The sequence below is a fragment of the Balaenoptera physalus genome, assembly GCF_965194825.1.
Source record: "Balaenoptera physalus genome assembly, chromosome: X".
Taxonomy (NCBI): Eukaryota; Metazoa; Chordata; class Mammalia; order Artiodactyla; family Balaenopteridae; genus Balaenoptera; species Balaenoptera physalus.
Window position 1 is genome coordinate 39,860,789 of NC_138903.1, and position 14,536 is coordinate 39,875,324.

The 14,536-nt window shown below is 39.8% G+C and overlaps 1 protein-coding gene and 2 pseudogenes across 3 annotated transcripts in view; 1 reads left to right on the forward strand and 2 right to left on the reverse strand.

Moving 5' to 3' along the window:
- Nucleotides 1-4,543: 4,543 nt before the first annotated feature.
- Nucleotides 4,544-5,011, forward strand: LOC309652616 (small ribosomal subunit protein eS26 pseudogene; annotated as a pseudogene). Its single transcript has one exon. The product of its transcript is annotated as a small ribosomal subunit protein eS26 pseudogene (transcript).
- A 9-nt stretch (nucleotides 5,012-5,020) lies between these two features.
- EFHC2 (EF-hand domain containing 2) overlaps nucleotides 5,021-14,536 on the reverse strand; it is a 208,047-nt gene continuing 198,531 nt past the window's right edge. The window contains 1 exon segment of the mRNA XM_082446706.1: nucleotides 5,021-8,871. Coding sequence (XP_082302832.1) covers nucleotides 8,770-8,871 — 102 coding nt within the window. The 3' untranslated portion in view covers nucleotides 5,021-8,769.
- On the reverse strand, nucleotides 8,821-13,941 carry LOC309652585 (protein FAM3C pseudogene; annotated as a pseudogene). The gene has a single exon. The product of its transcript is annotated as a protein FAM3C pseudogene (transcript).

Here is a 14,536-nt window from a genome sequence, read left to right on the forward strand (position 1 = left end):
AAAATATTTAGAAATAACATATCTGATAAAGGACTTATATCTAGAACATACAAGGTACTCTCAAAACTCAATAATTAGAAAACAGGCAACCATAATAAGATACTACTGTTAGGGGAACCACTGACTGAAACCGTCAGCCCTGGCCAGGCACCATAGTAACCACTTGCATGAGTTATCTTACAGCAGGAGGTCCTGGTAAGGAATGCGGAACTAACAAGCTACCACCAACTGGAAGAATTCGGGAAAGGTCAAAAGGAGAGAGGAGACGCCAGTCCATCTGTCCTACCGTCCTCCCAGAATCCTTCTCGCTGGAATACATCTTGGCTGAGCGATGCACGCGCCACCAGGAAGGACCCTGAATCAGAATGAGTGGCCAGAGATAACCCGAAAACTAACCCCATTACCATAAAACCCCAGACTGCGAGCCACGTGGCAGAGCAGTTCTCCTGGGTTCCCTTACCCTGCTGCTCTCCGCTCGGCGCCCCTTCCCAATAAAGTCTCTTGCATTGTCAGCACGTGTGTCTCCTTGGACAACTCATTTCCGAGTGTTAGACAAGAACCCACTCTTCGGCCCTGGAAGGGGTCCCCCTTCCTGCAACACTACTACACATCTATTAGAATGGTTAAAATTAAAAGGCTTGGTCATACCAAGTATTTGCAAAAACATGGAGGAACTAGAACTTCATACAGTGCTGGAAGGGAAAATAAAATGGTTCAATCACTTTGGAAAATAGTTTGTCAGTTACCGAAAAAGTTAAACATCGTTAAAAAGGAGACAGCAGGCCCAAAATGATGTGCTAAACCCCATGTCATCAAACCAAGACTTAATACCTAGCCTAACTGCAACCTCAACACCCCCACCCCACCCAGGAATGTAACGTTTAGCCAGTCAACCTGGAATTACCTAGTCAGCACTGGTGAGGTAATCTCCCCTGCCCCGCCCCCCGAATAGGCCCCTTCCATTCCCCTTAGGAGGGTGACCGTCCCTGAAACAATGCATTCTTTGCTCATAATTTTCTTTTTCTGCCCCCATTTCACCTTCAAAAAGTTTACCTTTTCTACAGCTCAGCAGAGCTCCTTTCTATTTGCTAGATGAGATGCTGCCCCATTCATGAGTCATTTAATAAAGCCAATTTGATCTTTAAATTTACTCATTTTGTTGAATTGTTGTTATTTAACAATATATATCAACCATTGGATCCAGCCGTTCTACTGCTAGGTATTTACCTAAGAGAAATGAAAGCATATATCCACATATAAACCTGTAGACAAATGTTCACAGCAGCTTTATTTGTAATAGGTAATAACTGGAAATAACCCAAATTTCCATCAATGTGTGAATGAGTTAAACTGTGGTATATCCATACAATGGAATACTACTGAGCAATAAAATGAAATGAAATACTGGTATATGCAAAAACATGGATGAATCTCAAAATAATTATGCTGAGTGAAAGAAAGCAGACCAAAAAAAAAAAAATAATAAGTACCTACTGTATAATTCCATTTATATAAAATTCTAGAGAATGCTAACTTTTCTATAGTGACAGAAAGCAGCTAAGTGGCCCGGGGAATGTTGAAGACTAGCAGAATATGCCACCCCCAAATACTCCTCTTTGGCATAAGGATTATTTTGAGCTGCCCATTTTGGGAAATAATCACAGCAGACACAGGAGAAGCTCTGAAAACAGAAGCTATCCTTTCGTAAGGGACGTTTATATCTATAGTGGAAATCTCCATTTGTAAGAATGTCACCCTCTCTGCACCAGGAAGTGAGGGTGGCGCAAAATCACAAGAAGCTCCTATTAATGAAGAAAGTGCTGACTTAACACCTGCAAAACAAATCTTACCCTTGTTTACCTTGCGTTTCCTGGTCATCTTCCCCTCCTCCACAACACACACCTTTCTTCTGTCTTCAGCTGAAGATGGCATTTAAGGTGGTGGCTTAGGTCACCTTGGAGAGTTACTACTTTTTTCTGGATATCTCCCATGTATACCTTCTGGGTTTTTTCTCTTGTTAATCTGTCTTTTATTACAGGGGGTCTCATCCAAGAACTCAGGACGGTAGAGGGAAAATTATTTTTCCTTCCCTACAACGGGGCTGTGTAGAAGGGAGGGATTTCAAAGGAGCGTGAGGAAATTTGGGGGGAATAGGTTCATTATATCTTGATTGGGATGACATTTCACGGGTACATAGATGTATTAGTTTATCAGATTGTGCACTTTAATATGTGCAGTTCATTGTATGACAAGAAAAAGCTCTTTTAAAAAAAAATTAGTAAGTAATACACTAGGCACTGTGATTCTCAGACAAGAGGCTCCCCCTAGCCAATCTTACCTAAGCTCACAATTACCATCAAACGTGCATCTCCAGCGCTGGTCATTCTGCTGAGATTTAGACCTGTTCATCTAGTTGCCTTATCAACATCTCCACTTCTCTGTCCCACAGGCACCCTAATTTTAATGTCGCATGCCCAAGGCAGAATTCTTGATTCCCCCTCAAACCTGATTTTTTCCTGGTATAGCCCAGCACAATGCATGGCAACTCCACCTACCCAGCTGCCAAAATGACCCAATCCTAATTTTGACTTCTTCTTCTCCCTTATCTTCAACATCCTGAACGTGTCCTGAATCTATCCACTTCTCAGCAACCTCACAACCTCGCTGACGTTACATTAATCCAAACCAGCCATCACTTCTCTGGCAACAGCCTCCTATTCAGCCTTCTCACTGCCAAACTCACTCTTGTAGTTCACACACACAAAGCAGCCAGAGATTTTTAAATGCAGACGTGATCTTTTCATTCTCCAGATTAAAATCTTTCAGTAACTTCTCATGCCCTTAGGATGACGTTCGAACGCTTTTACACGTGACGTGACACACACAAGGTGGTCCCTATTCTCATCTGGCTCCCCTCTGCAGTTGTCATCTCCTGCCCCTCCCCTTCTCTCTCTGCACTCTCTGGTCATAGTTCAAACTAGCGCTATCTGCGGCAGTCTGAAATGGCTTGTCAGCTCCGGTTCTGTATGCACGGAGTGGCTTCACAACGAGAAGGAAGAACGGTGGTAGCAAGGGAGAAACAAGCAGGCAAAAGTAATTTTATCAAGTTCCTCTTTCAGTCAGCTGTTCTTGTACAGGCAAAGTAAGAAAAAGGACACACAGAGATGACTTTGGTGGAACTATTTCTAAAGGAGAATGTATTTTGTGTTTTTCACCAAGCCATCAGCCCCTCTGGATTTTAATATTATAGTGGGGTCATAACAAGCATTTCCTCTATTGTTGGCTTTATACAGAAGCAAAGCAGTTGCTCAGGAAGCTGGGAGACTGATGAATAGTTGGTTTGATGTGTTTGAACCATTCACCACTTTGAGTTAAATGTGCATATTCTGTTCAAAATAGACAATGGGGAGGGGCGGTCCCCTTTTCCCTCTATAACTTGCATAACATCAGGCCTCACTGCTTAAACTAATGAGTATTTAGAAGTAAAGGCTCCTACTGATTCTAGCCAGTCATTAATTCTCTGCTTGCAGAGCCACTGTGGAGTTTTTCATCAGCCACATTTTTCAGCCGTTTCCAGTTGCTTCTGAGCAGCAGCGCTGACCCTTGGCTTCCTGTGCCATGCACCAGACACATAATGGGCTCGGCAGTCCCCTTGGAAGGAATTTTACTGGCGACCAGGAACAAATGCAAAGAAGATGCATATTCTAGTGTTAGAACTCTTAGTTTGGGGGAACTTAATTGAACACGAAATGAAAATGTTTATTTAAACCAATATATAACCTGGTAGAAGAAGGCGAGTGGGCGTGAATTCCAATTTCTTTTAAACTAATTGCACAGTCAGCGTTACCCTTTGTAATAATGATGTTTGCTCCATTATCACTCCAGGTTTATTTGTTAAATAGCTTCATTGATCTTGCCTCAGTAGGTTTTCCATTTTTACACATCACATTCTCTTGGGAACTGAAAAGCACTGTGCTTCTGAAGATGCTCAGTCAACTTGAAGAGACTCATTTTTGAGAAAGTCTTAACCTGCTTTCAACTGGAAGCAATTAAAACTTTGCCCAAACAAGTATTAGGGCAGAGACTCACTACTTGAGTATATGTTTAATATCATCATTTGGAAGCTGTCTGTCTGAAGGACCATTTGCAGACCAATTCTAAAGGGTATTCAAAAATTCAGGAATCTATATACTTAACTAAAACGAACATACATATAATTGGGAACGTGACTATTCATTATTCAGTGGATTCTGAACTATGAAGCAACATAAATATTTTGTGGAAAACCCTACTGTTTCATTAAGCTACTAGTGAAGGCTCCTACTGCCAACTTATAGCAAAATCAGAATGTATGGAAGAAGGGGTCAGGGAGATGAGGAACAAGTGGAAAAGGCTATGATGATGAAGCAGTCCTCACTCAAAGTAAGATAAATAAATCCAAGTTGGAAAGGCAAGAGTTTGTTTTTTTTTTTAATTTGGAGAGACTTCATTTTGTTCAATAATTCCCTACTATTTGAAAGAAGGAAGGGCAATTTAAATATCCTAAACTCCTTTTTTCGCCTCTTCGCTTCCAAGATGACCAAGAAAAGAAGGAACAATGGTCATGCCAAAAAGGGCCGCGGCCACGTGCAGCCTATTCGCTGTACCAACTGTGCCCGTTGCGTGCCCAAGGATAAGGCTATTAAGAAGTTCGTCATTCGGAACATCGTAGAGGCCGCAGCCGTCAGGGACATTTCCGAAGCGAGTGTTTTCGACGCCTATGTGCTTCCCAAGCTGTATGTGAAACTGCATTACTGCGTGAGTTGTGCCATTCACAGCAAGGTAGTCAGGAATCGTTCTCGGGAAGCCCGGAAGGACCGAACACCTCCACCCCGATTTAGACCTGCTGGTGCTGCCCCACGACCTCCACCAAAGCCCATGTAAGGAGCTAAGTCCTTAAAGACTGAAGAAATACTGTTCTCTGGAAAGACAATAAAGTGGAAATTATACTTTAAAAAATAAATAAATAAATAAATAAATATCCTAAACTCATGACTGAGGTATCCATAAAGCCTGGAAGCAATACAATCTCCCAAAAAACCAACTTCAAACAAAGACCGAGAATGGTATGTTTGACATTAATTGGATCAGAGGCAATACATAGACTAAAGTAGGCAAAATGTCTAAACTACTGTAATACTTAAAAGTACAATGCTCTTTATCTCCTCTCTATTGTTTAAAATTTTAACTACTTAATAAGCACTAAAGTCAACCAATAGATGCAGCAACTATGGAAAACAATATGGAGGTTCCTCAAAAAAACTAAAAATAGAGTTGCCATATGATTCAGCAATCCCACTCCTGGGCATATACCCGGACAAAACTATAATTCAAAAAGATACGTGTACCCCCCTATGTTCACAGCAGCACTATTCACAATAGCCAAGGCATGGAAACAACCTAAATGTCCATCGACAGATGAACGGATAAAGAAGATGTGATATACATACACAATGGAATACTTCTCAACCAAAAAAAGAATGACATAATGCCATTAGCAGCAACATGGATGGACCTAGAGATTATCATACTAAATGAAGTCAGAAAGAGAAAGACAAATACCATATGATATCACTTATATGTAGAATCTAAAATATGACACAAATGAACTTACCTACGAAACAGAAACAGAATCACAGACATAGAGAACAGACTTGTGGTTGCCAAGGGGGAGAGGTGGTGGGAGAGGAATGGATTGGGAGTTTGGAGTTAGCAGATGCAAAGCATTATATGCAGAATGGATCAACAACAAGGTCCTACTGTAGAGCACAGGGAACTATATTCAATATCCTGTGGTAAACCATAATGGAAAAGAATATATATGTATAACTGAGTTACTTTGCTGTAAAGCAGAAACTAACACAACACTGTAAATCAACTATACGTCAATAAAAAAAAATAAATAAAGTCAACCAATAGACATATCCACATTGCTCTTCAAACGGTTAGGTCCAAACGGTTCAGTTAGGTTAAAAAGGGGGAAAAAGGCAAATAAACACTGAACATGAGTAATCTGCTGACAACATCCATACTTTACAACAGTGACTCAGCAAACCATTTAATGTGAACTTCAACAGCTTTTAATCAGTTCCTTATGCAAAGACATGATTTGATTTGGGCTTTCAAATGACTTTATCAATCATTCCCACGGTTCCAGGAATACTGAAAAACAATGTTCTTAGTACAAAAGGTTTGCCTATATTAACCTTCAACTCACCCAGACATCCACAGGCAGCACCTGTTTTTCCATCAAAATGAGAAATATTAGCAGCTAAAAATATAAGTATATGCAAAGGTTGTGAAACTTCTTTAAAAATTATTACCCAGGAACAATGACAATAGTTGAGATTTCTCTTTTTTAGAGGAAAGAGAAGAGGCAGCTAAAAATCTAAGTGTACGCAAAGGTGGTGAAACGTTTAAAAGTTATTACTCTGGAATAATGGCAATAGTTGGGATTTCTCTTTTTCGGAGGGTAGAGGAGACACAGAAATTACGGCCATCTTCCCCACATCCCCCAAGATTTGAGTCACAGGGTTTATTTGTGCTGAAAACCAGAGTTATCTACTGCTTGAAACCTAAGCAGACTGCATCAGCATTTCAGGACCACCTGGGACCAAGGAGGTGAGGGCTGGGAGATTTCCAGATGGATTGTAAGACAGTTCATTGATATTTACATAACGAGAATAAATGTTTTTCCTAAGATAGCATTTCCCTTCAGTGTCTTGAGACCACCAGCAAAAGAGGGAGGTACAGAAATTCTATTACATTAATAGTCTTTGTTTTTATGGCTTTGGCATTTATTAACTAGTGGGAGCTGTTTATTGGGTCATAAACTTTACTAATGGGCATATTATCTCTAAATTATAAATCTCCTTCAGTATATGGCTTAGTTATAAAAAGAATAATTATTTAAAGTGTCTGTATGACTGCAATGTATCATGTTTATCGGCATGATTCCTATAATGGCCGTTTAATTGCTAATTGTGGGCTTGTACTGTGAATAACTAGGGCAGTGACACACATCTATGTAACAGAACAAGCAGTTGTCATCCTACAAACTCAGGAGCATATCACTGGCTTGCTTCCTTTCCTTTTCTCCTCCTACTTCTCAAATGAACTATATTACAAGCCTATACAAGGGCTAAATTATCTACATATTTAAAATCTTGAGGGAAAGACAACTGACTGAAGAGTTGAATAGGTAACTGATGAATGTGTCAGCCTGAAAAGTTCCAGGAAAGTGTCATCCTTCTAAAAGCTTGCTCTTTGGGGAATGGAAAATCTTAAAGTGACAAAATGGCTTGGCACTGTCAGTTGTCTTTGAAAAAAAAAAAATCAAGAAGTCAAAATTAGACTTTATGAGTAAATGGTTCTAGTATATAAATTGAGTATTCTAGTTTATTGGAAAACCCTATGGGATCTATTTTAACAATGGCACATGTGGAATTATCCTAGGTTTATATATAGAAATGGTTTATTGATGAACTTCAAATTTAAAAAATGAAGGAGCCCTTGTTGTCAAGCGAATTGGTACATCTGACTGCCAAGAAGCCAGCTCATTTCTAGGCAAAACGCTGCAAATGTGGAGTGAAAGAATAAGAAGATAGAAGGGGCCCTTGAGATGTCACCAGTTGCTCTTCCTCCCCTCAGAGCAGTCCCTGAACGTCAATGTCGAGGACCCTTCTCCATAGGCCTCCATCGTCTCTGAGAACACCAGACAATTGGATTTATGATACCTAGCACCCAGCACTGAAAAATGGGGTACACTGAGACAAACTTCTCACACTGAATTCCCAGAGATCCATGGTTATGACTTGTAATCGAATATACACTACATGACAAAAGTTCTGCTGAGACTCATAATGTATAGTCCTAGAAAAAACTAAAAATAGGACTAGAGAAAAGCAAAAGGGAAACATGCTGTAGTCTTAGAATATTAAAACCTCCGGGGTAGGCGGTTATGTATATGTGGAGAAAGAACCAAAACAGACCTCTGAAGATCTTCAGCGTTCACATCCTTAAATATTTCAGACATAATACATTTTTGGTCATACTATAATTATATACACATGCATATATTCCTAAGTTAACAAGCTAACTTCAGATATTAAAAGAGCATTAAAAACATAAACACTGCATATGTTTTAATTTCTCTCCCCAATTTTTCGTGTGTGTATGTGTTGTGAGGGAGGGTTTTTTCTTCTCATAGCATTGCTAATTTCAGAAAATAAATACCTTCACTCTGCAGAGGTTTAAGGATTATTTTGAAAAGGTGAGTTGCTACAAAGTTTAATTATATAAGTAATAAGCGTGTGTCAAAAAGATTTCAAAAAAATGTTTAATAGAATCACAACTTATTGCTCTGATATAATTTGATTTTATATTTCATATATAGCTGTCAAAAGTCATTTTCTTTTTGTGTTGTAATGAATCAAATTATGTTGGATAGAAAATTACCATAAGATTCTAGGTATTAATAAATCATATGTATAATAAGAATGCTCAACGTTTCTTTAAATGGCATTTTTAATAGTGCTGGTACATCAGCAATATAATATGATGTTCTGAAAAACTGAAATGACAAAAGGAGATTAATTTTGGAATATGGATTTTAATTCAATATGAACCTTGGTTTTTTTGTTTTTAATGGAATCATATCTACTGAAATAAACTTGGCAAAATTAGAGCAGGAAATCAGGAAATCAAAGGGAGTTAACCCAAACTGCATGGTTACTCATCCTCCAAGCCAAACACATCCTTTAAAAGGTTTAAATAGTAAATGCATTTCACAGGAATAGGTGATGGCATCCCAAGCCACTCATCTTCACATCTCCGGGAAAAAAACCCAAAGATGGATATAATTAGAACTACATTTCAAAGTGCAGCTTTGTAAATGCAACATCAAATTGTTCCCTGTCAAGCTCTTGGCTAAGCAGTTTATTTCCAAAGCAGATATTTCTACCATCGACTTTCAGATCATAAGGACCCTGTGGTAGATTGGATTCTTGCCCTCAATCCTTCGTCCTTCCCTGTATTAGAATTATACACTGTGCTCTCTGCCATGTGAATTTGCAGAACCTCCTATGGAGTCCTTTTGCCTGCCCCTTTGACATGAACTTGACCACATGGCTGGCTTTGGCCTATGTAATCTTAGCAGATATACCACAGCCAGAGGCCCTAATGTGCTGGCATGATTTGGCTTGGCCCTCTGTGCCTCTGCCATCACCATGAGAAGAACATGGCCCAAGATGCTGCTGGTCCCAGAATGACACAGGTGGAGAAAGCCCAGCTGGAGCCAAGCCCAGCAGATCTACGGGCCCATGGACAAGAAAAATAACCATCTGCTGTTGTGAACTACTGACATTTGGGGGGGTTGTTATGCAGCATTATTGCAGTGATAGCTCCTCCTATACTTTATTAAGAACTCAATTTTTAAAATCCAGACTGCTAGCGTATTATACTGGTTGCTTGGTTACTGTTTCTTCAATCTAACAATGAAATGAGCACTAGATCATTCCAGGTATGTTCTTGGGGATAAGCTACTTTACATATGTGTGTATAAATACATATACACATATGCTTTATATATATGTATATAGTATATATGATACATTTATGTGTGTATATATTTGCTAATTTCAGAAAATAAATACCTTCACTCTAAAGAGGTTTAAGAATTATTTTGATAAGGTGGGTTGCAACAAAATGTAATTATATAAGTAACATCAAGGAGATTTCAAAAATCTTGTATATATAAATCTATACACACATACACATACACACTTTTTACTTATGCTGCGATGGTGAATTAATATTAATATCAATGGTGGGGGGTGAGTCCATAACTACGGCTGCTTTTATTTCTACTGTCAAGGTTAATTGTTGCATATAAGAGGTGTTAAATCTTTCCTAGTGCCAAATTAGTATCCAGAGTCACAAGATGTCACAGAGACACAGGAAAGGGCTCAATAATTCTATGTGATGGAATTGTGGAAGCAACCTGAGTCAGTGATATTTCACTTGGGCTTTATGGGATGAGGAGCAGTTCAGCAGGGGGTTAAAGTGATGAAAGGTGCTCTAGGCATAGCGAACAGCATAAGCAAAGGCCTGGAGACCTAAAAATCTATTTTCAAGAAAGGGTGACTAGCCCAGCGGGTTTGGGGTACACGGTACAAAGGGGCAAGAGAGGCAGCTGGAAGGAAAAGGTGGGGCCGAACTTGAGGGCTTCTGTGCTAGTTTATACTTTACGCTGTGGCTAGGGAAAGGCACTGGTGGGTCTCAGTGAAATCGGATTGGAAGTTTATTAGATAACTCATTGGATGTATGAAGAATGAAATGAAGGTGGAAAATCACTCTGGAGGTTACTGCAATAATCCTGGGGAGAGATGACTGTGCCATAACCAGGGCAGCTGAGCCTGGGATGAACAAGGGCTACATCTGAAAGGTTTTGCTGCAGTAGAACATACAATACCTGGAAGGTGACTGATGTGAAGTGGTGATAAAAGAAGGGGGTCGTGTTATGGGTTGAACTGTGTCCCCTCAAAAAAGATATGTTGAAGTCCTAACCACCTGATATCTCAGAATGTGACCTTATTTGGAAATAAGGTCATTGCAGATATAATTAGCTAAGATGCAGTCATACTGGAGTAGGGTAGACCCCTTAACTCAATATGACTGGTGACCTTATAAACTAATACAGATAAGGATGGTTCTAAGACTTCTAAATTTAGTAACAGCTGACGATGTCTGTATTAGTTTCCTAGGGCTGCCATAACAAATTACCACAAACTGAGAGGCTTAAAGCAACAAAATTTATCCTGTCACCGTACAGGAGGCCAGATGTCCAAAATCCAGGTGTTGGCAGGGCTGGTTCTTTCTGGAGGCTCTAAGGCAGACTGTCCCATGCTCCTCTTCTAGCTTCTGGTGGTTGATGGCTATCCTTTGAGTTCCTTGGCTTGTAGATACATCACCCCAATCTCTGCCTATATCTTGTTCTGTGCGTGTGTGTGTGTGTGTGTGTGTGTGTGTGTGTGTGTGTGTCTGGCTTCACATGGCCTTCTTATAATAACACCAATTACTCGATTTAGGGGCCACTCTAATCCAGTATGACCTCATTTTAACTTTTAGTAGATGTTTTAATTATATCTGCAAAGACCCTATATTTCCAAATAAGTTCACATTCTGAGGTTCTGGGTAGACATGAATTTGTGCGGGATAATGTTCAACCCAGGGCAACATTATAAGCAAAATAAGGAAAGCAAGAAGAAGAAGAGTTTTAAACATTTTTAACTGGGAAAATAAGGATCAGAGGGAGAAACTAAGTTCAATTTTGGGCATTTTTATTTGAGGTACCCATAGGACATCAAAGTAAAGATTCTGGTAACCACCTGGAAATAGGGTTCTGTATAGCACAGACCTAGAGTCCAGAACTGTGCAAAGATGTGGAAGTCACTTAAATATGGGTGATATGTAAAACTATGGTAATTAATAACACTAATGCAGAATCAGAAGAGCACCAAGAACTGGCATCTGTAACTAAAGCATAAAGCCTTAGTTTAAGAGATGATTTATGATGATGATGAACTAATAGCAGACTTTTTCAGGATTATAGGCATCGTAATTACCTAGTAGTGATGATGATGATGATGATGATAATAATACTAAATTTATTGGATATTTACTATACGACAGGTATTCTTTTAAGCGTTTTACAAGTATTGAGCTATTTAATTACTGCAGTTTAAAAAATTAATAAACAGAAACTTCAATTAAATAGAGCCAGGAGACCAGAAGGGGAAGCTTTCATGCCCTGCAATGATAGCAGAGCACAACAGGAAGAAAAAGACTCCTCTTCTTTCCTGGTAAGCACTCAGCCAATGAAAAGCCATGGACTCTTTATTATCGCTCTCCCAACTTCCTTCTCCTCTCTATAAAAGTGTTCTCCTTCCTTTGCCACGAAGGAACTTGCACATGGCTTACCATGGTTGCAGGCCCCAAAATGCAGTTCTCTGCTGATCCCAAATAAATCCATCTTTGCTGGAGAAATATCTGGCAGTCTATTTATTTTTAGGTCAACAGCAGAAAACCCTAAGAGGTAGGTATTATTATGATACCCATCCACAGGAAAGGAAACTGAGGCAAGGGAAGGGTTAAGTAGCTTGTCCAAAGTCAAACTGCCGGTAAGTGGAGTAGGCTGGACCGCAACCCCAGTATTAGGGCTCCAGAGCTCTGCTTATCTGCTGGGCTACCCTCCAAAACCCAGGAAAGGAGTGGGCCTATTCAGAAGCAGCTGGCTCTCATCCGACATGGCTACATTTGGTCCTACCGCTTTCAACAAGAAAAGTTAAGTGATTCTTGAAGTGACACTACACTTCTCTTTCAAGAATGCCTCCTGTTGGATGCTGGAGGTTGAGCCCAAACTGCCAACCAGCTGTGTAAAGAAGGAAATGACCATTCAGATGGATGATGGCTAAACCAACTCCTAGGGCGTGTTCTGTGCAATTCATGCTACATGGAACTTAGTGAAATATGCTTCCTATGCCCAAAAGCAGTAAATCGTTGTGCGTCTGTGTGTGTGCATATACAAAATGTGTGTGTATTTCATGTGTGTGTATATGTATATATACATGTACACACACACACATATATCTTTTTTTTAGCCCAATATCTTTTTAATTTAAAAGATAATATCATCAAAAGGCCATATATAACATATATATATATAAAACAGTCTCCTCCCTAAAATCCACGTTATTCCATGATAGATTTTCACAGCGACTACTATATATATCAATATATTTTTCAAATCTGTTCAGTTATCCTTTGGGTAATGCTTTTAGAATTAAAAGATGCCATTATCATCGCAGTCTGAACATTGTACCATTAGGGAGATGTGCTTAGAAATGGTTCAGTGATTTGCTCATTATGATGACTATTTACAAAGATGTCTATTTACATTAGCAATAAATAATCCTGATATCAAAAGAGATAATGGTCATGCACACACCGAGACGGCTGCATGCTCTTAAAATATTTACATGTAGTTTTTCGGTTAGGGCTTTCCCATTAGCAAGTGAAAGTGTACTCCCTTCAATTTTCTCCACATCGGTCTGGCTTCTGGGGGATGCATCCTTCCATTTCTACAACTTCGGGCCATCCTTCATATTTGTTTGTGTCCTTATTGTTCTTTATGTGCTATTCAAAAGGGCTTTTTGTCTTAATGCCTTATCCACCACGGAAGACCTAGTTGTCTCTAAAACCAAGATGAGTAATAGATGTACTCCCCAATTCAGCAATGAGCTGCCGGGCCTCATCATTAAGTTTGGTTGCTCCATCATCATATGTTCCCATTAAGACTATTGTTTCATCTTGTATGGCCTGCAGAAACTCAATAAATGGGGCCACATTTCCTCCCCACATGTCAAAATATCTGGTGTCTATTAGATCTCCTGTTTTTCCATTTACCAAGGAAACACTGATCCCTCTTGCAACATTATTCTTAACACCACTCATTAAAACATTGTCCTCCAGGCAGATTTTGGGTCCCACCACACTGGCTGCTCCACTTGCCATTTTAAAAGCAAAATGCTTCTCAGGGCAAGCTTTTGAGATCCCACATTTGTATCTGGGAGGTTCTGTAGAACGTGCAACTGCATCCAATGCTGACCTTGCAAATAGATTTCCTAAACTTGCATCCATTTTTATTTCAAATACTTGAGAAATAACATAGAATGTCAGCAAAAATACTGCCACAGCTACCACCAACTTTGCAGCACCTGTTACCCTCATGTTTGGTTTTTCGGCCTATGGCACTTTTCATTAAATAAGCTCCTCCAGCTTAGAAGACACTAAAGCTTTACAAGTGAGCCAAGACCGCCCTCCACAGAGTTCAAATGCAACGTACAACTCCATCCCCGCCTCTTAAGAGCACTCGGCCCCCGTTTTCCGACCCGAGCTGGAGCCCCCGCGCGCCCCACGTGCCAGCCGCTGGCCGGAGCGCCAGGCGCCGCGCCGCCCCGCCCTCCGCGGAGCCGGAGGACTGCTATATATCTCTTTTTAATCAATGAAGTCTGAGATCAATAGTCATTCAATTCGACTATTCAACATGTCCTCAAAAATTTCATTATAAAACTTAAAGCAATTTTCACTCTTAAGTGGTACAGTAGTCCCTCAGTATCTTTATTGGTTCTAAGACCCCCTGCGGATACGAAAATCTGAGGATGCTCAAGTCCCTCACATAAAACGGTGTAGTATTTGCATATAACCTATGCACATCCTCCTGTATACTTTAAATCATCTCTAGATTACTTATAATACCTAATACAATGTAAATGCTATGTAAATAGTTGCAAATACAATATAAGTACTATGTAAATAGTTGGTGTGTGGCAAATTCAAGTTTTGCTTTTTGGGACTCCCTGGAATTTTTTTTCCAAATACTGTTGATCCATGGTTGGTTGAATCCGTGAATGCAGAACCCATGCATATGGAGGGCTGA